The sequence below is a fragment of the Lacerta agilis genome, chromosome 13 (assembly GCF_009819535.1).
Source record: "Lacerta agilis isolate rLacAgi1 chromosome 13, rLacAgi1.pri, whole genome shotgun sequence".
NCBI lineage: Eukaryota > Metazoa > Chordata > Lepidosauria > Squamata > Lacertidae > Lacerta > Lacerta agilis.
The window spans coordinates 22774612-22801235 of NC_046324.1; the positions used below are offsets into that span (position 1 = coordinate 22774612).

At 45.8% G+C, this 26624-nt stretch overlaps 1 protein-coding gene across 5 annotated transcripts in view; it reads right to left on the bottom strand.

The window, feature by feature from the left end:
- Window positions 1-26624, bottom strand: part of LOC117056422 (chromodomain-helicase-DNA-binding protein 2-like) — a 65327-nt gene that overhangs the window by 25397 nt on the left and 13306 nt on the right. The window contains exons 3-16 of one of the 5 annotated variants that reach the window (XM_033166742.1): window positions 20637-20856; window positions 19398-19484; window positions 12681-12742; window positions 10365-10490; window positions 9592-9741; window positions 7842-7975; window positions 6914-7139; window positions 5708-5808; window positions 5398-5442; window positions 5085-5260; window positions 4240-4364; window positions 2546-2762; window positions 1460-1549; window positions 43-233 (exon numbers count right to left, since the gene is read on the bottom strand). In XM_033166742.1, the coding sequence (XP_033022633.1) occupies window positions 43-233; window positions 1460-1549; window positions 2546-2762; window positions 4240-4364; window positions 5085-5260; window positions 5398-5442; window positions 5708-5808; window positions 6914-7139; window positions 7842-7975; window positions 9592-9741; window positions 10365-10490; window positions 12681-12742; window positions 19398-19484; window positions 20637-20856 (1950 nt within the window). Of the gene's footprint in view, window positions 1-42; window positions 234-1459; window positions 1550-2545; window positions 2763-4239; window positions 4365-5084; window positions 5261-5397; window positions 5443-5707; window positions 5809-6913; window positions 7140-7841; window positions 7976-9591; window positions 9742-10364; window positions 10491-12680; window positions 12743-16412; window positions 16528-18664; window positions 18731-18830; window positions 18910-19397; window positions 19485-20636; window positions 20857-26624 lie in introns of those variants that run through there. The other 4 variants (XM_033166745.1, XM_033166746.1, XM_033166743.1 and 1 more) reach the window with 4 other exon arrangements.

The following is a 26624-nucleotide window of genomic DNA, read 5'->3' on the forward strand; positions in this document are numbered from 1 at the left end:
GGAGGCAGGTACAACTTTCGATGCACAGTAAAGAGGGCTTACTTCTCTGGCATGATAAAATGCAGCAGGGACCAGAGCTCTTTGAGAGAATTCTGAAGGGGCGTCCCAGTGATGAGCAGGCGGTGGTTCGACTTGAAGTCGATCAACGTCTTGTACAGCAAGGAGTCGTCGTTCTTCAAGCGATGCGCTTCGTCCACACCCAGGAAGGCCCAGTTTATGCTCCCCAAAACGGTCTAGAGCAACACATCAACAAGGTCTTTTTCAAACCTACTAGCTCTTCCGTCAAGCTCTTTTCTACATCTGCCAAAGGAACTCTGCACACTGGCCCCACGGAAAATCGCAGGCCCCATCTCCATTTAAAGCACTATGATACCATTATAAACAGTCACGGCTTCCCCCAAAGAACCATGGGAGCTGTAGTTTGTTAAGGGTGCTGAGAATTGTGAGGCAACCCCTACTATCCTCATGGAACTACAATTCCCAGAACAGTTTAACCATCAGTCACTTTTCCCAGGGAACTCTTGAGAACTGTAGCTCTGATGGAACCAGGGGTCTCCTAACAACTCTCAGCACCCTTAACAGACTACAGTTCCCAGGGTGCTTTATGGAAAAGTCCTGAATGTTTAAAGAGATAGGATACTGCTTTATAATGCAGGTGGGGCCACAGTGTGTTGCAGAGGTTTCTGGGGAAAGTTCCAGGCTACACACACTGCCCACATACCAACAGCAGTTCTATCCTGCTCTGAACTGTCTACTCTTGACTGGTAGCAGCTCCTTGTAGTCTTGGGCAGAGGGAGAACTTTCCCATCCCCTGCAACCAGCTTGTATTTTTAACTGGAAATACCAGGAATTCAGCTATGGATTTTCTGGACGTAACTCATCTGCTCTGCCACTGAGACCTGGCCCCCTTCCCATTTCAGGAAAGCTGGATGCCCTCAAGGACATGAGCACTCTCTCCCCTTCCAGCATATTCAGAACTGTACTGCCTCTGACGGCAGCAGCAGAGCAGAGCCATCATGGCTAGTTGCCTTATCCTCCATGTCTGAATGGCAACTTCAGAGCAGGGCAAAACTTAAGTGCTGTGTCTTTGGGAGCAAGAAGATCTATGGCTACCTCATGGTGCCTTGAGGGATACAAAGCAAGCAGCCGCTTTTTACAGAGGGTACTTGGCTCCCCAAGTATTGCAACCCAGGAAGGAGCTGCATGGAGAGAAGGAAGCTGCGTTAACAAATCAAGAGTCCCTTGTGGCCCAGGGAGCCGGAAGACCCAGGTTAAAATCCTTGCTCCACAATTCATTTCACATGCCCTGTTTTTAAGCTGAAGATGTACCATTGAACACAGATGTTTTGCAAGAGGAGAGCCAATGAAAACAAGGAGGAGGTTCTTGCCACCAGTGGTACGAAGGAGTGCTCATTTCCAACGAGGAAGACAACAGTCCTGCCCTCGCCTACGCAATCACCTTGTCCTTCAGGAGAATCTCGTATGTTGTGATGAGCACGTTGAACTTCAACCGCTTGGTCTGCGCGTGGATCCACTCATACTCACGGATCTGAGGAGGAGGCAAAAGTTCAGGCATGAGCTTCATGTGCAAGGCACATTCTTAGGCGGGGGTATTTCCTAGCTCTAACCAGAGAGGCCAAGGATTGGGCCTGGGACCTTCTGCATGCAAAGCAGCTGTTCCATCATTGTGAAAGGAAAGCAGTGATAGCATGATACCATGTTGGCCCAGATATAAGCCACACATTTCCCGCCCCCCCAAATTCCGACTGTGAAAAGTTAGTGCAGCTTAAATTTGTGACCTTACAAAAATGGGCTTTTACAATATCGCAAAAAAAATGTTTTATCGCTGGTTTGCAAGCTTGAGACTGTTGTGCAATTAACCAGTTGGATTTTCTTCTACATTTGCCATTTACGGGTGTGAGTGCCTGCGGAATTGTAGCAGCTGAATAGCGATTTGAGATTTTAGCAATTGTACGGTAACTTTTGTAGGCTTGCAAGATCAAAGGCTTAAATTCTCTGGGAGTTACAATTCTATCAACCACAGTGATTTTCAGCCTGTAACCCCAATTTAAGGGAGCAGCTTATATTCAGGTTATTGTCTTTTTTCTTTCTTTCCCCCCCCCCTTTGAATTATAAAGATGCAGCTTATTTGCGGGTGCGGCTTATATTCGGGTCAATATGGTAATTAGGAAAACTAATGCAACGTTCCCCACATTTGAATGCATGCCAAGATTTCTAGTGGGGCTTCAGCACTTTCTTACAAATAAGGAGAAAAGAGAAATAATGATCGCACAGTCGATATAGGCTTGCCTTGGGGGGAAGATTCAACATTCACTTTGCATTACTACTGCTTTAGAAAAGCCAAAGACATTGACATGAAACAGTTTGTAGTTTTTACAAAAGTAATTTATCTGTTCAATGCACTGGCAGCCCAGTCCTTCAGGAATGCTGAGTTTTTTTTGACCCTGTGTTTGCAAAACCCACCCCAAGATACGCTCCCATTTGCACGTTCTGTGTTAACCCAGCTTCTCGGGCTGTAGCTTACAGCATTCCTGCTCATCTGATCTCCGATATAGACAACCACATTGATCTCCGGGGCCCAGATCTCAAACTCCCTCTGCCACGAGGTCAGCGTCGACAAGGGAACCACGATCACAAAGGGGCCGTACAGCTGGTGCTGATGGAAGAGGTAGGAGAGGAAAGAGATGGTCTGGATGGTCTTCCCTAAGCCCATCTCATCTGCCAGGATGACGCTGTTGCTCCTGAAAGGACACAGGAGAGGAGAGGAGGAAACGATCAATGCCCATTACTCACTGGTCAGCTCACAATTCCAACGCCTTTCTGGTATAAGCCAGAAGGTTTATATGCTGCTTCTTCATGCTAATGTCATCCTAATCAAAACATTGTCCTACTTACTTTCCTCTTTTAATTCAGATTTACAGTTTTTGTGGAAAATACAGAAAGGGTTTTGTTTTGTTTTGTTTTAACCCAACTCTGTTGAAACATTTTGTTGAGGACAACATTGTGTGGATACCACAAGAATCTTGCACACGTTGAGTTGCAGCGTAAAAGAATCTCCAATAAATCCACCAACTGGTTCCTACTGACCAAGCCAATAGCCAAAGGAGCCAGGAAAGGGAAAGTGGGAGGGAAGAGATTTTAGCAGGGTCCTGGTGAGGCTTCAAGACGTCCACGAAGTTATATTAAAGATTGCATTGCAAAAATGCAAAGTACCTTAAGAACATTCTTTCTCATCAGATCAAAATAGTAGAAACAGTACATTAGTGTTACAGATTTGGGGGAAGAGGGCACCTTCCTTTAAGATCATGTCTCATGCTTACTTTTTAAAAAAACCTTTTAACAACTATATAATGTTCTCAGCACAGGTCAAAGTCTCCTTTTCTTTTCTTTTTTAAGAAAACAGATTTGCACATTTGGCAGGTACATCTAGTTCGTTAATTAATTGCTTTTTTATCCAAACCATCCTCCAAAGAGCTCAGGAAACGACAGACACTTCCCATCCACCTCCAATGATTATATCCAAAAAACAACAACTCTGCTCAGTGGGCAACTATAAAAAATAAATAAATGGGGCCCCCAGTCACTGAATATACAGAAGCAGCAGATTTTTCAGAAATGTACGAGCTTCAGAAGGGTAATCACAAAGGAAGCAGACTCTATCTAGCTCAGCATTTGTCTACACCAGGGGTGGGGGGTCTTTTTCAGCTGGAGGGCCACATTGCTAACCTCCCAGGGGCCACATGCCAGGGGCACAACAAAAGGCAAAGTTAAGTGGACCATGGGAATGGATAGGAACTCATCCCAATTCTGGGCTTCGGGCTGTAGCTCCATGACAAAGCATTTGCTCTGCATGCAGAAGGTCCCAAGTTCAATCCGTGGCATTTTCAGATATGGCTGGGAAAGACGTACACACACTGTTCTGAAACCCTAGAGAGATGTTGCCAGTCAGTGTAGACAATGCTGGAGGCGGGGAGGAAGCCAGCCAGGGCTTGGCGGGAAGATGGCGGGAAGGTCTGACTTGGGATAAGGCAGCCCCACTCTGTTCTGATGACAACAGAGGATGCCTGTGATTTGCAGGTGAACCACCACCACCAGCCCAGGGTGAACAACACTGGGGAAAGCCAAGGAAAAGGGTCCCGAAAAGCTTGGCTTCACTCTCAAGTTCAAACCCGATCATCCCTCCACCCATGCTGGGCAGGCCGACCTCCTTTCACCTACTTGCACCATGAGTGAGCCAGCCAGTTGAGGCCTTCCAGCTGGTAGTCTCGGAGCTCCAGGTTCTCACCACCAATGTAAGGTGGCTGTTTCTTCAAGGCAACAAATCGAGGCCTCTGCTTCAGCACCTGGGAAGGCAAGATCACCGACTCTTGGTCAACTGAATAAAACTGAAGGTTTTGAAAGTTGGAAAGGGCAATTAGGTTCTCCACGCAAGTTCTCCAAGTCTTGGTGCTGACCTTTAAAGCCCTAAACGGCCTCAGTCCAGTATACCTGAAGGATCGTCTCCACCCCCATCGTTCTGCCCGGACACTGAGGTCCAGCACTGAGGGCCTTCTGGCAGTTCCCTCGCTGCAAGAAGCCAAGTTACAGGGAACCAGGCAGAGGGCCTTCTCAGTAGTGGTGACGGCCCTGTGGAACACCCTCCCATCAAATGTCAAAGAAATTAACAACTATATGACTTTTAGAAGACATCTGAAGGCAGCCCTGTTTAGGGAAGCTTTTAATATTCGATGCATTATTGTATTTTAATATTTTGTTGGAAGCCACCCAGAGTGGGCAGGGTATAAATAATTTATTTATTTATTTATTTATTTATTTATTTATTTTTGTTGTTGTTGTTGTTGTTACTATTACTATCATCATCATCATCGCAAAAAGTGCATATTTGAAAGGTTCACCAAAAATTACGAAGGAAAGCATGTGGTTTTTCCAGCTGGTGACTGTCCACTGTAGAGAAATCAGATCTCTTTTTTGTATGTATGTATCTCTGTGTGTGTGTGTGGAGAGAGAGAGAGAGAGAGAGAGAGAGATCAAAGACCAGAGAAGTAAAGGAAAAGCAGACGAACCTTGCAATCCCGGGTGGGCATCGTTTTGGAGTTGTTCCTACTGTTGAAGCTGTCAATGCAGTGCTGGAATTTTTTGCTTATCAAGGCCTCATCCTCCCAGCTGCAATCTGCGTACGAAAGCCCCATCCACTTGCAAAGGTATTCGGGATCGGTGGAGGAGGATTTGCGGTTGTGAACTACAGGTGCTGAAACAAAACAACAAAACAGGAAAGGCCTGGTGTCATCTTTGACAGGTGCTACCCCACATGAGGCCCCTTCTGAAAAAAACTGGTGCTGTTGTTTCAGTGAAGCCATTAAAAGCGTTAAAAGTTACCTGGAAATTCAGACCCAGGGATTGCCGATTTGCTCGTCTTCACAGCTGCGTATCAAGAACAGAACAGCACCAATAAATACAGTGATGTAGCACCGTGAAGACCATCAAAAGAATGTAAGAAGGGCCCTGCAGATGGATCAAGCCAAAGGGCGCCCATCTAGTCCAGCATCCTGTCCTCACAGTGGCTAAAGGCATCCACTATATACTCAGAAGCAGGACTCTAGTGCAAGAGCAGTCTCTCCCCACCTGCGACTCCTGGTAACTAGCATTCAGTGGCATTCTTGGGGCGAACACAGAGCTCTGGACTCACCAATCACTCTCTCCACTATCTGGTACTGTTTGTTCAACTCGGAAGCCAGCTCTTGCTGGCAGTTATAGTATTCCACATCTTCGGGAGTCACCTTTGCCAGCCTGTGCAGGAAAGAGACAGAAAAAGGCCCTTTGCAGAGTGAGTGCAGGTAAAAGCTAGAACAGGGGGCTGCCAATGTGCTGCCCTGAGGTGCCCACAAAAGGTCTCCAAACGTAACTCCTCAAAAATCCACAATGTGAAAGAGACTGTTTGCTCTTCCTGCTCAGTTCCTGTTCGCACTGGCTTAAGTCTCTCTTACATTGAACACACACTCTTAAACGTGACCATGTTTCTACTGGGTGCTAGAACTGAACATCCACCTTCTCTTCTATTCTAAACAGAGAAGAGGTGCAGAGAGCTTCTCTCTCTATGAGCAGTGGCTGACAATAGGTGCCTTTCCTCCTCACCAATGAGTGTGTTTGATTTGGTAGGGGAGTATCTTGCACCATTTTGTATCCTTGTCTCTTTTTCTGCTCTTTCAGGTGCGGCAGCCATCTTGTGTTATGCCACGGCCCCAGAGGAGACATGTTGTGTTATGCCACACCCCTACAGAAGCCATCTTGCATTGTGCTATGCCACCAACGACAGCCATTTTGTGTTATGCCACACACCCTGTGGCTGCCATCTTGTGACTGGCACCCATGGCACTTCCTTAAAACTCCAAATGTGGACATTGGCCCCAAAAGGTTGGCGGCCCTCGAGAGCCAGAGCATCAGAGCGCTATCCTGCCCATACTATTCCATGAAGATTTTAAAGCCACTTGATGAGCTGAAGCAGGTTTCAATCAAGAGCAGCGTTCAGAGCCTGAATGTCATATCTGGAATTGGGGCGGGGGGAGTGTTACACCCACTTCAGGCAGGATACTGATAGCTGATCCCACAATTCCACATGCAGGCTCCCCGCCCAATCTCCATTTGATCCTCATTTAACACACCCATGTGAAGCTAAACTAAACTAAGGGATCGTGACTGGGCCAAAGTCACTCAGAGAGCTTCACAGCCAAGTGGGGATTAGAACCCTGGTCTCCCAGGTCCTAGTCAAACATTCTAACCACTACACCAACATGGAAGTGGTGTGAGAGCTAGCTCCATGTGGCTAGACCTGCATCCTGCTTCGTGCAAGTGTCCTTCCTAGGGAAGAGGACCCCTTTATAGAGAGGAGACGTACCACTGCTTGATCTCATCCTCTTTCTTCTTGAAGTTCTCCAGCTTCTTCAGCCCTTTGACCTTCTGCTGCTGCAGGGAATCTTCGCTCTCCCACGTGCTGTGGATGTATGACCAGCCTTTCCACTTAATCAGGTACTGGAGCTCCCCTTCCTCCTTCTCAGGATCAAAGTCGGCACAAGGGTCCCCGTTCACTTCTGTCGCGTAGACAGTGGTGGAAGCACCAATGGCTGTCAAAGAGACAGCAGAAGTTAATCAACCTAGGAAGAGCCCGTTGGGTCAGGGCAATGGCCCATCTTTGTCCTGCATCCTGTTTTCATAGGAGTCAACTCAGAGCCCTGTGGGAAACCAGCAAGCAGGATGCAGCACAAGAGCACTCTTCCCCCATCAACCTCTTTGGTTTGCAGCCTCTGGTATTCAGAAGCATTACTGGCTCCAACCAGAGCACAGCCGTCCTCTGTGCATTTTGCCCAACCCACTTTCAAACCCGTCCAAGTTGGTGGCCTTCACTGCCTTCTGTGGTGGTGCGTTTTGCAGTGAGAACACTTAAAACCTGCAAAAATGCTTGGGAACTCCCTCCCATTGAATACCAGATGGGCGCCTTATTTGTTGTCTGTTCCGCCCCTTATAAAAGCTTTATCCCAGTTTGGTATCTGTCTTTCACAGCCAACTAAAGCCTGTGTTTTTCAGCCAGACATCCCAGCACACTGAACAGCTGGGTTTTTGAACAGTTTTTGTTTTATAATTTAGTTGGTTAAATGGCTGTGGCACTGCTGCGTTTATGTTGTTTTATTGCTGAATGCTATTGCATGGGGGGCATTTTTTTCTATCTGTACCCGTGCATCACCCTGTCGGGAGTTGACCAAGCTTAGCTAAATATACCAAGTGAGACCACTGGCACAAGGCAGGTGCCCCTGCTTATAGACACTCACCTCCTTTCCTGCCCACCCTGCTGTCTATCACTTTCTCGATGGTCTCGCTGTTATCCTGCTGTTCCTCAGACCCTTCTCCTGTCATTTCAATCAGGTCGTCAGAGTCCGTCTCAAAGTCATCGTCTTCCTTGTAACTTCGGGCAGGACCAAAAAGGCAACAGCATAAGTCTCTTTCTTTCTTTATATATAAATAAATGTGTGCTGTGGGGCTCCAATCCCCCTTGGAGGGGTGAGGTCACAAGGCGGTGCTGGGTTCAACACCCCCCCCATGGCTGCTGACATGTTGGGTCCCCCATCCTACTCAGCGTGAGAGCATGGCACCCCAAAACATGCAAGATCGTGGCCGGACACACATCTCACGTGAGACTGCGGCAGCCAAAAACACTCATTTTGGGGGTGTCACGCTCTCACATGGGAGTGCGGCCCAGGTTTGCGCTGAGACGTGTTGGAGTTTATGGTGGCACCATTCACATAACAAAAACTACCAAAAAGGTATAAACATCTTCAAAAGCAGGGGGCCCATGGCTTGGTTTTTGAAAAACTGGGGGTCTGCAGTACTTAGCTAATTGGGAACCACTGATGTAGACAGTACTGAGCTCCATGGACCAGCGATCTGACTCAGTGTAAGGCACCTTCCGACTTGATACAAAAAACGTTCCCACAAGAGGCCACTCTTTTCTCATTCTTTTTTTGAAATTTCATTATGCTTTATTATACAACTGTACAACATAAACTTGAGTTCATTGTTACCAATAAACTGATACAAAAGGGGGAGGGAACCTAACATTTTAACAATAAATTTTCTTCCAAAGCGTCAGACTCCCCGTCTTTTCCATATTTTGTTCTATTGAAACCTATTGCATAGATTTGTCCATTTGTTTAGTAATAAAGTACAAATAATTATATCATTCTCTTTTTGTACGAATTATTTACAGAGGTTATTCAAAGACTATCACAGAATTTAAGCCACAGCAGCTGTTCTCAAGATATTTCTTGAGAACTTCCGAATTTGAGATGAATTGCTGCTTTGGCTTATCTTTGATCCTTCCTGAAAGGTTATCTAGCTTAGCATATTCTACAAGTTTCAATAGCCACTCTGATTTGGAGGGGAATTTTGTCGCTCTTCCAGTGTGTAGCAATAAGTATCCTTGCAGCTACTGCAGCATACAGTGGTACCTCCTGTTGCAGGTTGGATCTGTCCTGGAGCTCCGGTCAGATCCCAAGGTTTCCGCAAACTGGAAGGACCACTTCTGCACATGTGCACACGGCGAAACACTTCTGGGTTTGCCGCTTTCGCAACCCAAAGTTTAAATTACCCTCCGAGGTGCTACTGTATAGGAAAACCCTTTCTTACGTTCCAAGGAATGTCAGGGCCTGTTATAACGAGTAGAAATGATTCTGGTTTTTTTTTAAGAAGGGATACTTTTAACATTTTTTTTTAGTTCCAAATAAAGATCATTCCAAAATATTTTAATCTTTTTACACACCCACCTCATATGGAACATATTGACACCTGGTTCCCCACACTTCCAACAATTATTTGGGAAACTTTTGTACATTTTTGATAATTTCCAAGGTGTCAAATACCATCAATATAACATTTGGGGGGGGGGATTTTCTCAAGAGGCCACTCTTCGTAGAGGACTGAAGACAACACAGGGGTTCGCATGCAGAAACTGGTCTGCTTCTGCCCATATACAAATCTAGAAATGGTCGCTCTCCGTGCACCAGGGCTCCTGCCCGCCATTACCTGACGTTTTTAGCTGCTCTGCGCCGGGTCTGCCTTTTGGGTGCCTCGTCATCTTCATCATCATCTTCGTCCTCAGATGACTCTGTTTTCCTCCGCCTCTTCCCACGCTGGGGCTTGTGGACCTTTTTCGCAATGGCTTTGCTCGCTGCTCTAAAAAACGAGCATGAAAACAGACCACGGTGTGTATTATACAGGCTGTGGGTTACAAAGGGAGCAGCCGAGCAAGGACAGCCTTTCCCAACCTTGGTGCCCTCTAAATCAGACTCTAGATAGGCAAACTCCAGCCCTCCAGATGTTTGGGACTCCCATCAGGCCTAGCTAACAGGACCAGTGGTCAGGGATGATGGGAATTGCAGTCCCAAACATTTGGAGGGCCCGAGTTTGCCTATGCCTGCTCTAGATGTTGTTGGGACTACAACACCCATCATCCCTGGTTATTAACTGTGCTGTCTGGGGCTAACGGGAGTCCAACAATTGTTTCAACCATTTTAAATTTGTGTGGGATTGTTGTTGTCGGTGGTGGTTTCTATTGAGGGGAGGGAGGAGCTGGGGAGAGCAAGGGGGCCCAATTGCAGTGGTTCAGGATAGGGGGAGGCAAGCCCAGTCTTCCCTGGGAGCCTCAAGCCCAGCCTGGGAAGGGCAGGAAAACTTTCGTTTCCTGAAGATATGTAGGTCAGGCTGCTTGTTTAAAGGGCCCAGAAGCAGAGTCTATGGGTGGGTGAGGGAGGCATGGCAAACCCAAGGAAAGGCAGCACCCCCCAGTCCCTTCTTACCTCCTCAGGACAGGTCTCCGAGCTCTTATTTTCTTCTGCTCTGGTTCGCTTTCTGCGCTGGTGCCTTGTTCCTGTCCATCTTCCTCCTCACCATCATCCTCAGAGCCCTCCCTCTTCCATCGTTCCCTAGATTTATAAGCAAAACGGCAACAAAAGTTATCATTATAATGTCTGGTTCTGGAGGGAACACACTTTTAAAACAACATACCAGGGAGCACAAGCACCCCTGCAGCTCTGGAGAGGTTGAGTCGGTGACCCAAGGTCTTCCTTGCTTTGCTCCTTTTTATGGAGATGCGCAACAAAACATTTATAGAGCCCCCTCTTGTCTAACCTGCCAGGATGATCAGATGTGTTTCATATCCTTTTGCTCCCCTCAGATCAAAAGGCATCTATCACCCTCAGTGCGGCCAAGTACTAAGCTGCAGCAAGGAAAAACCTACCAGGAACTGACCCCAGACATTTTGCCATTTTGCCTCTTTGGAGTTTGTGATATGAATAGAGCAAAATTGTTGACACTCATTTTATTTCATTCTATGCTGTCTTTTATCTACTTAATTTTACTTTTTCACCCTATCATACACATTAGGACAATGTGCTCTATGTGCCTCTTGATGTGATATCATTACACTAAGAAATACCACTGATATAGAGCTACTGGTCTTCAGCCAGAGGCTCAGCACTCCAAAGCGGGTCACAGGTTGGCCTGGGTGGAAGACTGCACTGAAAAACATTAACGCCACTCCTTTGGCTAGAACTCCCCCCCCCTGCCTTTTTTCCTTTTAAAAAACAACAACAAACAACAACGGCCCTTTGCTTTTAACAGTTGTGTAGAAGAGGGGGGATTAAGCAGATGCAGCCTGCCCCAAAGGAGTGAGGAAAAGTTGCATCATCCAAAATTCTCTCTTCTGTGCAACTGTTACACAGAAGATGTCCCCTTTTGCATCTAGAGCATGAATGGAGACCTGTAGCTTTCCAGATATTGTTAGACTCCAGCATGGCCAACAGTTCAAAGGATAGTGGGAATTGTAGCCTGAAAACATCTGGAGGGCTATTTGACCCCCCCCCCCCCCGCCCTAGAGAAGGAGAGAAAGGCATATAAGGCCGAAACATTAAAAACATTATAGCCCATGTTATAGGCTATCACACCTAAAAATGCTTGACTGGCTTCCCTGCAGAACAGGGGTGACTAATCTGTGGTTCCCCAGATGTTTCTAAACTCTAATTCCCATCAGCCACAGTCAGCACATCCAATGGCCAGGGATGATGGAAGCTGGAGTCTAACATCTGGAACAGGGTTTCCCAAACTGGGGTTTCCAGCTGTTTTTGGACTATTATTCCCATCAACCCTGACCACTGGTCCTGTTAGCTAGGAAAGATGGGAGTTTTAGTCCCACAACAGCTGAAGAAGAGACCTAAGTTTGGGAAACACAGGTAGCCACCTTTGCTCTACAGCAGGCATAGCCAAAGTGGTGCCCTCCAGCTATTGATGAGGTACAACTCCCGCCAGCCTCAGCCTGCATTGCCATTGGTCAGGGATGATGGTAGCTGTAGTCTACAGCATCTGGAGGACCTGGCATTGGCTACCTCTGCTCTAGAATGCCCCAAATGTTGCTCTGAGTAGACACACAATTCATATGTGGGCTGCACAGAGGACACAAAGAATACGGCCATGTGCATTGCAATGCCCTCTGGATGTTGCTGGACAATGCCCATCATCCCTGATCACTGGTCATGTTGGTTGGGGCTCATGGGAGTTGGAGTCCAGCAATATCTTGTGGGTAGCAGTTTGAGGGTGGCTGCATTAATCTCAGGGTTGTGAGTTTGGGCAAAGATTCCTGCATTGCAGGGGGCTGGACTAGATGATCCTTGTGGTCCCTCCCAACTCTACAATTCTATTATTCTACTATGTTCAAGAGGGATTAACAATTCAAGCATAAAAGGTTGGCAAGAACCCTCCTAAAAAAAGGAACTCAGCGAGCACGGTGTTTAGTGTAATTGCCCATGTTTTGTGGAACAGCATTCCTGTTGAGATATGACAGCCCACTCCCCGCCTAGCTGTACTTTCTGGAATCAATGGATGACATTTTCGTTCCAACAGGTTTTCTCAGCTGGACAAATGGGCCTTTGCATTAAGGATCAATTTGTTAGGGTTTTAGTCTTGTTATAAATCCATTTGTTGTTTTATGTGTTCTTAACTGTTTTTAATATTCTTATGCGCAAGTCACCTTGAGGTGGTGGTTTAGAATGTGATTAATCAATCACTCAATCAATCATAGTAATAAGGATGCAGAGTTTTACAGGGCCCTCAAAACTTACGTTCTCTTCATTTGCCTTTGGCCTCTTCTTTTGGGGCTTTCGCTCTCAGACTCGCTATTTCCCTTAAACGAAAAAGGAGAGAGGAAGGGGAACCATGAACGAGGCTGAACGCAGGAGGCCAACCTTGCTGCTGCTGCTGAATGCTCACTGCCAACTAGTCGTTCACACTGCAAAAGCAGCAACACCAAGCTACTCGCGACAAAACGCTGGTAAGATGGCTCTCCTTACCTAAGCAAAAAATAAATTTTTTTAAAAAATCTGCCATTTAGGCGAGCACTTTAACACCTGCAGCCCTGACCCAAAAAGAAGGTCCATTCTGCTACAGGTGCACAAATGGATGAATAAGGGAGTACACAGAAACTAATAAAAACCCCAAACAGCAAGGAGACTAAAATGAGTAACAAAACAGAACCAAGTGCACAAGGCAATCTATCAATAACCTTCCCAAAATGCCTGCCACTGCTATGGCAGTCAGAAAGTGATGGAGTGGGGACATACCGAGTCTTGTACCGAGTCAGACCCTTGGTCCATCTCATTCAGTATTGTATGCACTGACTGGCAGCAGCTCTCCACGGTTTGAGGCAGGAAGCATTTCCCGCCGTATCTGGAGATAAGGTAAAGGTAAAGGGACCCCTGACCATCAGGTCCAGTCGTGTTCGACTCTGGGGTTGCGGCGCTCATCTCGCTCTATAGGCCAAGGGAGCCGGCGTTTGTCCACAGACAGCTTCTGGGTCATGTGGCCAGCATGACAAAGACGCTTCTGGCGAACCAGAGCAGCACACAGAAACGCCGTTTACCTTCCCGCTGGAGCGGTCCCTATTTATCTACTTGCACTTTGATGTGCTTTCGAACTGCTAGGTGGGCAGGAGCTGGGACCAAGCAACGAGAGCTCACCCCGTGGCAGCCGACCTTCTGATCAGCAAGCCCTAGACTCTGTGGTTTAACCCACAGCGCCACCTGGGTCCCTCGTATCTGGAGATACTGGGGATTGAACCTGGGACCTTCTGCATACCAAGCAGATGGTCTACCACTGAGCTATGGCCCTTCCCCACGTGTGACTCTGACAACCTCTCTAAGGGGCATGGGTTTCCATGTCTAAAAAAGTTTGTGACAGGCTAGGCCCTAGATCAGAGCTGGCCCGATTCAGCCTCCCAAGCAATTTGTTTCCATTGCCTCTCCTCCCTTCTCCAGTAAGAACACACCAATTTTGTCAGTGGCAGCAAAAATAAAAATAAAAATGAATGCAAAAAGAGTACTAGGGTAGGCAGAAATATCTCCACCCAGTGGAGCACCCTGATTATGCAACTTACCCCCACCCCCGTCATGAGATGAATCATTTGATGAGCAAGAGCAAAAAGGAAAAACCCTCCTCAGTTGATCCACAAGGATGAGGGGGGCAGCTCTGTTTCTTGTGTGCTTGTGTGTGAGGTCACATCCATCACTAGCATGTAGCCCCAAAGGCTTTTCCAAGGCTGAATTTTGTCCCTTGGGAAGAAGAGGGCCAGCCACCCCTCTCCAGAGAAAGCAATCAACAACCGGGGGGGGGGGAGGAATTGAAGAGGGGCAGAAGCAAGAGTCATATGACGGAATGGGGAGATGGTTGAGAAGGAGGTGTGAGAGCTCAGTGTTGTCTCCATGGGTAGGCAGCAGCTCTCCGGGGTTTGAAACAGGCACATCGGGGGCAAAAAAACCAAAATGGAATGAAAAAGGGCTTTGCAGAGTTTAAAGGTGAGGGAACATGCTTATTCGCCGTCACTTACATCCTCGATTTGGGCGTTGAGCTGCTGGACCCTTGAAGTCCTTTCCAACCCTACAGTTGTACGGCTTTGCGATGTGAACCATTTGCTTACTTTAAGCAACCTTCACCTCCCAAGAACCCCTAATGCTTGACACGTCAGCCAACCCTAAGCAAGCCCCCCTTTGCAAGCACCAACATGCACCAATGTACAGGCCCAGGCTTGTCAACTTCAGTGCTCCCTGCCCCAAAACACGAGGCACTGCCCCAAAAACCGATCACCACAAAGCTTCTGTGCTGTGCTGGTGGGCATGTCTCACCCTTCTTTGGGACTCTCTGCTGCAGATAAGAGCCTCGTCAACAAAAGCCGGTCTCAGGCCAAGGTTTGCTTCAGGTCCTGGCTGTCTAAGGAAACTCCTATCAGGGAGCTGTTATCCAAAATACAGTTATCTGGAGGCCAGAGCTTTGTCATCAAGCAAGAAGCTTAGTAGGGCATCTCATGCCCAATCTGTCCTAAGATGGCACTCGCAGAATCCTCCCAACCGCCAACACCCACACAAAAGTGGAGGGTCACGTCACATTGGGTTGGGCAGGAGAGGAGAGGAGAATAAAGTGGCATCCATGTGGCCGGTATGGACCTGAAAACCTTAAGAGGTCCTGAGGTCTAATCCAAAACATACCAGCAAAATTAAACCACTGCTAGTGGACATGGAAGAGCTCAGTTTCATTCTGAGGCCTATTTTGGAGAGGGGTCCTGCCCCATTTCCCCCAACATTCCCCTACACACCTGTTGTGTCTATTTCAGAATTTTTCAGGCCAAAACAAGAAGCCTTGTTTCCACCCGTATGACTCCTCGCCTGCTTGTAGGTGTTGTCTCCTTCATTTTTTATTTTGTGTACATTATAATGAAGAAAAGAGCACCTTTTTAAAATGAAAGACAAACGAGGTAAGACAGCAAGGGATCTTCTAGGATTACACGGGCAAAACTGCAGCAGGAAATGGACTGGGGGGCAATTTCACTTATAAAGCTGCCCAAGGGGGGGGTTAAGTGCCCCTTTTTGTCCTGCTCCAATCAGGTAAGGAGACCATCCTGATAGTGATCTTGTGGGTGGGAAACAGCTAAGAGAAGACTGAATATGTATTTCCCAGCATCTCATCTATGTCCCAGTTAGAAACAGGTTTCATGTCTTCTGGGATTATGTGCAAATTTATGCAGGTGAAGGTGCTCCTTCACTGAGTGGTGTTGGTTAAAAAACATAAAGCGAGACAGAATTCCTAAGAAGAAATGCCTCTTGTTTAGCGACCACAGTGTTCACATGCAGAAATTTTGCATCAGCTCGGTTTAACTTATTTGAACTCCATCCATGCCTGAAGGAGGCTGGTGTAACATACTGGCCTGGTTCCCACACAATGCTGGGACAAACTATGGCTTAATGTAAGCTAGCAAGCATGCTGGCGCACAGTGACAAAACTGCAGCCGCTTCGCTGCTTGCACAGGTTGGGCTTAGCACTATGTTCTAACCCAGCAATGGGCTTTGTGTCACTCCAAACAAACCACAAACTGCAACCAAGATTTGTTCTCGGCTTACTGAATGTGGTTCCTTTGAAGTGAGATCAATCACGAACCCAGGTTGGGACACAACACCAAGCCAAACCATCGCTTAGGCAGGAGCGAGGGAGCAGTGTTTCTAACTGCGCGCCAGCACAACTTCCCCATTCCTTGTTCCATAGAAGGAAGCCTCTGTTCCATGTGGTGAGCTATGGGCTTACTCTGTGTTTCTACCTCCATTTCAGAAGGGAAGAGGGCGTTCTTTTTTGGGTTTTACAATATTGTGTGGTATAAGCAAAAGTTTCCTACTGAATGACACATGTGTGTATTTTTTTTGTTTTCGTTTTTAACTCTTTATCTTACAGCATAGCCAATGGCAATGGAGGAAATGGGCCCAATAGTTACCAGACCACATAATATTGTAAAACAAAAAAAGGACAGGACTTACCTGAGCCCCTAGAGGGCGCTGCTTTCGTCTGCAGCGGAGATCTGAGGTGGGTGTGACATCACCAGCACAATGCATGCTGGGCCATCGTTACAGAGAGAGCCTAGTATTTGCAGAACTTGGGAAAAAGGAAAACAAAAACTGGCATAAATGGCATGCTAACAGCCCGCTGGATCTGACCTTTCTTGGGGGACGGGGAGGGAGGATCTGTGGATTTTTGTCAATAATGGGGAACCTGGCACCCTCCAGACTTTCTTGGAATCTGCCTCCCACCAATGTGGATGATGGTCAGGGTTGATAAGAGTTAAGAAGAACGATGGTGGACAGGCCAAAGGCCCATCTAGACCAGCATGCTGTTCTTACAGTGTCCTATCAGGTGCCTTTGAGAAGCACACAAGCAGGACCTGGATGGAACAGCTGTCCGCACACTTGAAATTCTCAGTAACTGGTATTCAAAGGCATACTGTGGCATCCTGGCCAGTAGCTACTGATAGCCATTTCATCAATTAATCCTCTTTTGAAGCCATCCAGGTTGGTGGCCCTCACTACCGGTATCTCTTGTGCTAGCAAATCTCATTGTTCACTTATGTCCTGTCTGCATGGCTGGAAGTCTGGCAGCCTCTGAAGGGCCACAGGCAACCCGATCACCCCTAAAGCAAACTACAGTGGTCTACAAACTATCTCCTGGCTTTCTCATTTCCCATCTCACAATGGAAGCTAGGATGTTTGGGGAGGTGGAGGAGTTGAAGTGGGGGGGAAACACCATCTATGATAGTGGGATCACTAAGTATCATGGGACAGGAAGGGAGCAACAATCTGGCCACAGAGTACTGCAGAAAAATGGGTGCCATGGGTGAGTAGTATGGAAACGGGGTGCATCTCTTTGCCAGCATCTTGAGAGCTGGCTCAGTGTGATGGTTAGGAGACCAAGATTCAAATTCTGTCTCCACCATTAACTCACTCAGCGAGCAAGTCTGTTTTCTCTCATCTGTAATATGGGAGATGAGAATACGGGCTTACCATTATTGTGAAAGTTATAAAACAAAACACGGAGGCAGCTCTAAGGCTTTGGCACTCGGCAAGCAGCACCATTACAAAGGACGCTTGGTCGCTTAATTACTGTTGCGAGGCAATAAAAGGAAGGGATGTTGGACCTCCCACATCTGGGACTTGGGAGGGGGGGTCTCCCCAGAGCAGCAGAAAAAGGAGGGGAAGTTGGGTGGACAATAGAGGGGAGCATTTGCTTAAGCACTTTCCTTGCGTCCACACATAAACACACCCCATGCATACTGCTTTTACAGAGTAAAACACAACTGGTATTTGTGGAAAGTGTTGGGCAGTCAAGCGGGAGAAACATTGCAGAATATAGGTATATATGCTGTAGGGATGGAGAACCTGTGGCCCTCGAGATACTGATATACAGGTTTTTGTGTGTGTCCAATTGAAGCGCAACCACCAACACGAACCATGACCTGGAACGCAACTCCCACACAAACAGGGAATTGCCTGTACTCCAACACCCACCAGCCCCAATTTGCATGGCCAATAGTCAGGGTTGCTGGGAGTTGTAGTCCTGGAGTATATGGAGAGCCACAGGCTCCCTATCCCTAACCTGAATAGACAGGTGTGTGTTTGACCAGCTTGTGTGTTAGTATGTGAGCTTGTCTTGATGGACAGATCTTAAATCCAGAAGTGCTTCTTATAAAAATGTAAACCGCCTCGAGGGTTTTGGCGGGTAGACTGTATAAAAAGGTGGGAAACATACAAGACAATTTCTGACCAGCTCTGCACCACCTTTTTATGAATGTAAGAACAGCCTGGCAGCTGGATCAGACCAATAGGCTATCTTGTCCAGCAACATGCTCTCAGAGTGGTCAACCAGATGCATCTGAGAAGCCTGCAAGCAGGATATGAATGCCACAGCACTTTCCCTCGCTTATGCACCCCAGCAACTGGTCCTCAGATGCATACCAGCTTTGACCCTGGAGATGCAACACAGGTCAGTGTGCTATAAAGTTGCACACTGAGGAAAAGCAAATCTTATCAAAACTCAGCTCCGAGCTGGCCACAAGTGGCCAAGAACAATATTATGCATTTTGAGACAAAATGCTCAACCGTGGGTGCCTGATGCTAGGCACCTAAATCCATATATAGGCACCCAAGCATAAATGGACCCATTTTCAGAGGACTCCCGAATGGGAGATGCGGGTGCCGCTTATATTTTCAGGTGCTTGAATATAAATTTAGGTGCCTACCTTTGGATTTCCAACTTGGACATTTTCAGTGTGACTCTGAACTTTCCTGAGCCTCATTTTCTCCATCTGTAAAAAACAGAAGGCGAAACCACTGCTTACCCTCCTTAAAAATTGGTAGGTTGTGGGGGAATATTGAAAGGGTGGGCGGGAGGAAAAAGCAACTCACAAAATGGGACAGCAAATAAAAGGTCGCAAGTTCCAGAACCACATTGTTCTTAGCAGAATTTGATGGAAGGCAGGGAAGGAGAGAAATGTCTCAGCCAACAGATGATAAAAACCCCAAACTGAGTTCATTTCATGCACTGAATTCAAGAGATGTCTAATTATCTACAGATGCGAAAGGGAGGGAAATGGTTTAGTGAAATGAAACATCATGCAAACGAACACCCCTACATACACACAAAATGAATTCATCTCAATGGTGTTCCTCTGAGGTTCCAAGCACAGCCGTTCCTGCAATCATTTCCCCAGCATTTACAGTACATCACAACCACATCAGACTTCCAATTTGTATTGTGCAACTGGAACTTTTTAACCATAAAATTGCAAGTTCAGGGGCGTTCCACGGGTGCTGCTTGCTCAGGTCAGACTGCAGGAATGGCGCACGGCACGACCAATGGAAAAATGCAGCTGCTGTGGCGCCACCTCTGTGTTTCAAAGGCAACACTGAACAGAATGGCTTGGCCATTCCCAATAATGTCTTTCCCCTCCTCTTTATCCTCCCTCCCCTTACCTCTTCATTTATATTAAAGCGTGAGGGCTCCTGCCTGCTTCGGTTCGACCTCCTCACCCCATAAACATCTGGATATTCTTCCCACATCTGCAAAATAAATCATAATCACGTTTGTACTGCATCCTGGATTCAGGGCAGTCGACAGATGTTCCCTCCTTCTTATCCTCCCAAGAACTCTGCAAGGCTAGAAGGCTTCCTCTTGTCACTTACAACCAGTGATCAGTACTCAAAAGAACATTATTATTATTATTATTATTATTATTAATAATTGAATTTATATACCGCCCTCTACCCACAGGTCTCAGGGCGGTTCACAGGATAAAATCAGAATATAAAATCGCAAAGTACATAATCAAAATAAAAACCACAACATGGAGGTTCAACTTCACTATCGCAGCCAGTAACAGCTAACAGACCAAGGCTTTGTGATTTTGTCCAATCTGCTTTTAAAGCCATGCAAACCGGTCACCTCTCATCACTCATATGCTAAATAAATAATGAATAAACAAAATAATCTTGTGGCAGCGAGTTCCACAGACTGATTTCAAGCTCCTTGCATCTGCCCCTATATTGGTACCGTCTGATGCAACGCCGGCACTCAAGGGTGGCTTGTGGGCTTCCAAAAGTGGCAACTGCTTGGCTGCTGTCAGAAGAGGATGCTGGATTAGATAGGCCTTTTAGCCTGATCCAGCAGAGAAACCCTTAAATTCTTATCTAACAGAAGTAGGAATAGCATGGAGCGTGTGGATTTTGCAAGACCACCTCCCCTTCAAGATAGAATTTCCTACAAATTATTTCAAATTCTGTAGACCTTTAATACATTCCTCATTCTATGTCTTTTCCCTGCCACTTTTTTATTTTATTTTAACGCATCATGGCTAGTTCTTTGCAAACCTTCCAATCAAATTGTCCCTTCTTTTCAGAATTTCCTTCAGCGCTTCAAAGTACCGAAGAAGCAACCCAGCCAAATTCCAACGACACACAAAAGAATCCAGAAGGGTACACAATTCAGGCTTTGCCAAGTCATTGCCCTCCAGATCTTTTGGACTACAATTCCCATCAGCCACAGCCAGCAGGTTGGCAAAAGCAGATGACTATCAGGATATCAAACCAAAACCTGAAACCCCGGAAACAGAAGACCTTGTAGTAGATGGCAAGAGACCAGGCTGTGCTTTGCCACCTCCGTCAAAGGCCACTCAGCTGAGTTAGGCATACCCACCCGGCAAGGGGACAACATACTTTTTTGACATCGGCTAGCCTTTCTTTCTTGGATGTTGGTTTCTCCTTGGCTTCCAGAGGCGTCTGCTGAGATTTTGAGCCCGTCGAGCCACTTTCGGATTCAGACTGGCTTTCGGAAGTCTCCGAGCTGCTGTTGGATTCGCTCCCATGGTCGCTTCCTTGCTCGCTGTCAGACTGGCTGGCAGAGTCAGACCCCGAGGCCTCTTCTGATGCTGAGTGACTTGTGGAGGAATAAGAGAGGGTTTCATCATTGTCAACCATCTTTCAAGTTCACACACTTAAGACCTATTGAAGCTGCCCAGAGTGGTTGGGGCAACCCGGTCAGATGGGAAGGGTACAAATAATGAAGTTATTGTTGTTGTTATTCTTAAGCAGGTGTGAGTCACCTAGTACGCTTCAGATGCTGATGGACTACCATAAAATATCAATGACTTCCCTTCTTCTCTTCCCATGGTTCATTTTGCATAACATAAATCCCTGCATATTTTATATAAACTAAACCATTCAGTATTCCGTTATTACATCCATCAAAACTTATTTACACTGTTGAATTTATCTTAATGTGGAGAGAAAGACCCCTAGATGGATATCTCCAGTAGAGGCCAAGGCTTATAAGAGACCCAATATGTCTGCAAGATGGCCAAAATACGCTGATATACTGCAACGAGAAGGTCAGAGTTTCAAGTTGAAGAGTTATGAGCAATTGAAAGAGGAGGTTACCGACTGGTTGCAGTATTACCAAATAAATGAAGTTTTTAAGATGGACAGGAAAAACGGCTTTCAATTAGAGAAATCCAAGTTGGAGACAGAATTAATTGAACCGAACTCTAAAAACCTTTCCAGAATGTATAACTTGTTGCTAGAGTGGCATACAAAAGATGAAATGTTCAAGTCAGCAATGATTGATTGGGCGAAAGATGTAGGACACAATATTATGTTAGAAGACTGGGAGAGGTTATGGAGGGAAGGTATCAAATTTACTGCATGCAATGTATTAAGAGAGAACATCATGAAAATGGTATATAGATGGTATCTAACACCAGTGAAATTAGCTAAGATGTACCATGGCTTAAGTAATGAATGTTGGAAATGTAAAAAAGTAGAAGGTACCTTCTATCACATGTGGTGGACATGCCCAAAGGTAAAGGACTTCTGGGAGAAAATTTACAATGAACTTTAAAAAGTGATGAAAATCACTTTTACTAAGAAACCAGAGGCCTTCCTGTTGGGCATGACCAATCATTAGATACCCAGGAAAGATAAAGTGTTTTTTATGTATGCCACAACAGCTGCTAGAATTTTGATGGCAAAAAACTGGAAAGGTGAAGAGCTCCCGACAGTAGAAGATTGGCAGATGAAGTTAATGGACTTTATGGAACTCGCAGAACTGACCGCGAAACTCCGAGACCAGAGGGAAGAGAAGGTGCAAGAAGAGTGGAAGAAATTTAAAGAATATTTAAAACAACATGAAAAAATGGACATTTGAAGTGAAATCAGTGAAAATAATAGGCTTTAGTTATATAATGTTAGGTTAAAATAGTATAGATGAAGTTAAGATTGTGTTTTAATTTGTTATGCAAAATATTATGGTTAGCAATAAGTTGATATAGATAAGTTAAGATGTTATTTGATTTATTTAAAGATAATGGTGAATGAACGTTAAAATATGGTAGTTACAAAGTTACTAAAGTAAATTCGAACTGAACGCAGATGAGAGAACGGAGGAAGTCCCCAAGTAAGATTTGAAACAAGATTTAAATAATAATCAATTGGTGTGTTGCAGTGTTCGTGTGGTGTTAGGTATGTATAAGTTTTTTGTTTTTGATATTTGTATTTGTAGTGTTTTTATATATGTATTTGTATTTTTTGTAGTTTGTATGTTTTTATTTGTTGTTTAGTGTGGAAATGCCAATAAATTCTTTATAAAAAAATTATCTTAATGCTGCCAACATTTTTGAATGTACACAATTTCCCCCCCCCCATGTATTCAATAAATATTTTCCACTCTTCTTTAAATGTATGTTCTTCTTGTTCTCTTATTCTATGAGTTAGGTCCGCAAGCTGCACATATTCCATCAGTTTAAGTGATGAGTTGTTTCTTTCCAATGTATTTCTCATCAATAAAAAATTGTTGTGGTGCAAGCAATTTTTTCTCCTGAAAGTGTGACCCAAAGAGAAAGAAAGTTCAAGAACCACTGCTTTGTGCCAACTGCGTGTTTTTGTTGTTTTTTTAAGAAAGGGGGAGGGGGAGGTTATAAACTAAGAAATACTTGAAATCCAAAGATTTGTGGCTAAAATACGAAATGGCTTTAAACTGATATCTGGCACAGAGGTTGGAATGTTATTCCAGCAAGGTTTAATGCAATATTTAAAAAATAAAATAGGCCTACAAGTTTGAATTCTTTCAATATGAGGGAAAAGGTCAAAAACACAAAATGCATTTCTTTGGGAAGCTGGCAGAGGGCAATATAGAGGTACTCAGGCAGAGAGGTGGCGGGGAGAACAGACACAAACAGCTCCAGAGGCAGAGAGCCAGAAGCCATTTTAAAAGATTCTCTGTTCCTCTCTCCACCATCTTACAGATTTCCCCGCGTTGTTTTCTTCACCAATAACCCAAAGGGAAGAAGTGTGTTGTGAAAAGCACAATTAAGCAGAAGGGCCTCTAAAAACACTTGAGAGGATAGAAGGCAAATTTAAGAAGAGGATGGTCTCCAGAAAATGTGCAGAGGATTCAGACAACTGCCTGCATCATACTAGTTGCTGAACTGGACAGCAGCTACATATTCACGGACCAACAGAAGCTCTCCATGGTGCCAGGAGTCTTGACTCCAGCTGTTTAAACAGAGGGTGGGTGGGTGTTTTTTTCCTAGTCTACCTAGAGATGCTGAGAATTGGACCTGCAACCTTCTGCACTCAGAGCAGATGCCCCACCAGTGAACTGCAGCCCTTTCCTAGACAGAGGAAGCTTCCTTATACCAAGTCAGATCATTGGTCCATCAACTCAATATTGCCCACACAGACTGGCAGCAGCTCTCCAGGGTTTCAGACAAGAGGGTGTGCCAGGCACCGAGCCTGGGCTTCGGCATGCAGAGCAGCTGTTCTACCAATGACCTATGGCCCTTCCCTCTGTTACCTCTTTGGGGGAACTAGAGAAGGGGATATTCAAACTGCAATAAATTTATGTTAATGAGCCCTCCTCCCAAACAGTAAAAGGAATAAAATCCAATTTCCTGGCTTTATTGTGATCATCAAGTGTTCTGAACTAACCAGGGAAGTCGCCCCCCATGTTTAGTTGCTTAATCCTCAGCCTCTTGACTGATTCCGTTGAGACACAGAATCATAGATTTGTAGAGTTGGAAGGGACCACAGGGGTCATCTAGTCCAACCCTCTGTAATGCAGGAATCTTTTGCCCAAGGTGGGGCTTGCACCCATGACCCTGAGATTAAAAGTCTCATGCTCTTTCCACTGAGCTACCCCAGGTCCCACAAACTCTCCATATGTAAGGCTGCTGAGTATGACATGAAGTCTCAGGGTCTTCAGAGGGAAAGAGGAAAAGAAGCAATGTGGTTGAGCAGTTGAGTGTTGGAATAAGGAGCAAAGCGAGCAGTGTTCAAACTCTCCATAAAGATCTTTGGGTAACACATACATCTAACCTACTTCACAGGGTTGCTGTGAGGATGAAACAGGAGCGGGAGTCATGGCTACAGGCAGCAAGGCTAAAGGGAGTTACATATCAAAACTGGCAGCAAATAAAACTAGGTCAGGGGCAGCCCATGCAGTGAGCTCCAGAATGTTAGCACTGGAATAGAGAAGAAATCCTGATAACTGAGGGAAATGAACAAAACAGTACAATCCGAGAAGAAAGGAAGAAGAGATTTTCTTTCTTAGCTCAGGTCTTTTACATAGAAGGAAGATACTCAACCAAATGTACAGAGGTAAAACTCCCTCAGAACGATACAACCAATCAGGGAGCATGATACCACAGTGAATATCATACAACTCTACCTGGTTGCTAAGCAACACCTCCGCTGCCACCCCTTGGCTAATTGACAAATTAACAGAAGTAACCCTTTAAGGTGCACAGTGAATGATCCCAGTCTGTTATTGGATTTCCATGTCCAGATGACTACAGGATTCCACCTTCCACCAACCCTGGGCAGCATGGCCAGTTGCCAGGGATGATGGTCACTGAAGTCCTGCATCATCTGAAGCTCACCACATTAGCTATGCCACACCTTAAAAGCCTATCAAAACACAACCGTTCAGTTTCACAAGGGAGAACAGGCTAGGCCAAAATTTTGGAAATTTGGCATTGTTTGTTTACCTACAACAGGAGTGGAACAACTGTTTTCAGCCTGAGGGCATATTACTTTCTGGGCAACCTTTCAGGGGCCACACGACAGTGGTGGGTTGGGCAGAGGCTGGTTTCTACACAAAGACATCCCTCTTTGTCTTCCATCCAGACAAGCAAGAGGCATTATCAGAGTTCACACACCTTTTCCAACCAGACAGAAGCAGTCACCAAGAGTGTGAAACGGGCACCAGTGCTGGGTGCCACCTGGTGAAAGTTCTGAGGGCCACATAGAGCACCCTGGGGCTTGAATTTCATCCTCAGGCCTTTCTTCCTAATCCTAGCTGCAATGCAGGAAGCTGTGGTGGGTCAAGTGCGAGGGAAATGCACTCTGCATGTGCCTAGAGGCACTTTTCTGGTGGCTATTTTTACTCAGCACATTTGTGATGTTCCAAATTGGGACAGGGAGGGCGCGCCAGAATCCCAGTACCCAAACCACATTCCGCACCAGTGCTCTGCGGACCCCGCGTCGCTTTTTCGAGCAGCGCAGAGCCTGCAGGGAGGCGGTGGGCAGACGTAAGCCCCACGCCACCCGAGTCACCGCATCACTCCCAGAAGAAACGTGCGGCTCGGGCGAGCTGCAGACCCGACGTTAAGTGCCACCCCCCGCGGTGTGGCACCCAGTGCCCCCCTGCTTCCCCTAACTATGCCTCTGCTGAAGAGGGTCTAGGAATGCTAGCTCAGATGCTGCCAAGCAAAAAGCAGAGAAACTAAAGTTTCAGCTGGCACCCTCCTATGCCTTTAGCTGTGAACTGATCTGTAAGAATTACCAGGAGTTTTTCATGGCACAGAAATTAACATACTCATTTCCCAATTTCTGCAAATCAATCTAATACTACAGGCGTAAGAGCAGACCAGTGTGTGTGCTTTCTGTGTCGGTGGCAACCCATTAGGGAGAAGTGGGGTAAATGTAATTAGAATATAAACGGGCTATTTTGTGGTAGATCAGTATGTCAATAGGCTACCTAAAAGAAATAATCTAGGGCTGCCTAGGTCCGGATTTTCCCACACGTTACCAGGATTTCAAAGGCAGAATTGACATCCGGGGGGGGGGATTTCAGAAAGGTGGTGCTACAAAATTTGGGGGGTTTTCCAAATTTTGGGGGGTTTTCAACAACTTTCAAGGTGTCCTGGTTTTTACTTTTTGAAATAGGGCAACCCAAAATAAGACAAAATAGTTATTAGGGGAATACTTTTATTAGACCAAACAAAAATATCACAAAAATAATGTGCAAATATTTTGAGTATTTTGTGAACATTTGGTTGCTCTAATAAAGATATTGCACTAATAAATGTTTCAGAATTTTTCTTAAATTTTTAAAGTACAGGAAATACAGGAAAATAGACAGCATTTGAAAAGGCTCAGCCTCTGCCAAACACAAGAGCCACAGGCAATATTTAAAGGGGACAATGAAGCTACTTTTCCTCCCCACAGAAATCTAAAGGGTTTCCAGCTTCCTAACACAAACCAGTCAAAGGACCTGCAAAGTTAGCCACCCACCCAGTTCTGTGATGCATCTTTTGGTAGAAAAGGGGATTTCCCCTTCAACTGCAGGAAGCTATTAACAAACTTAAAAGTGGTGGGGCAAATGCCGGGTCTTTGAGTGCATTTCATAAACACGTCTCTCGAGCAATT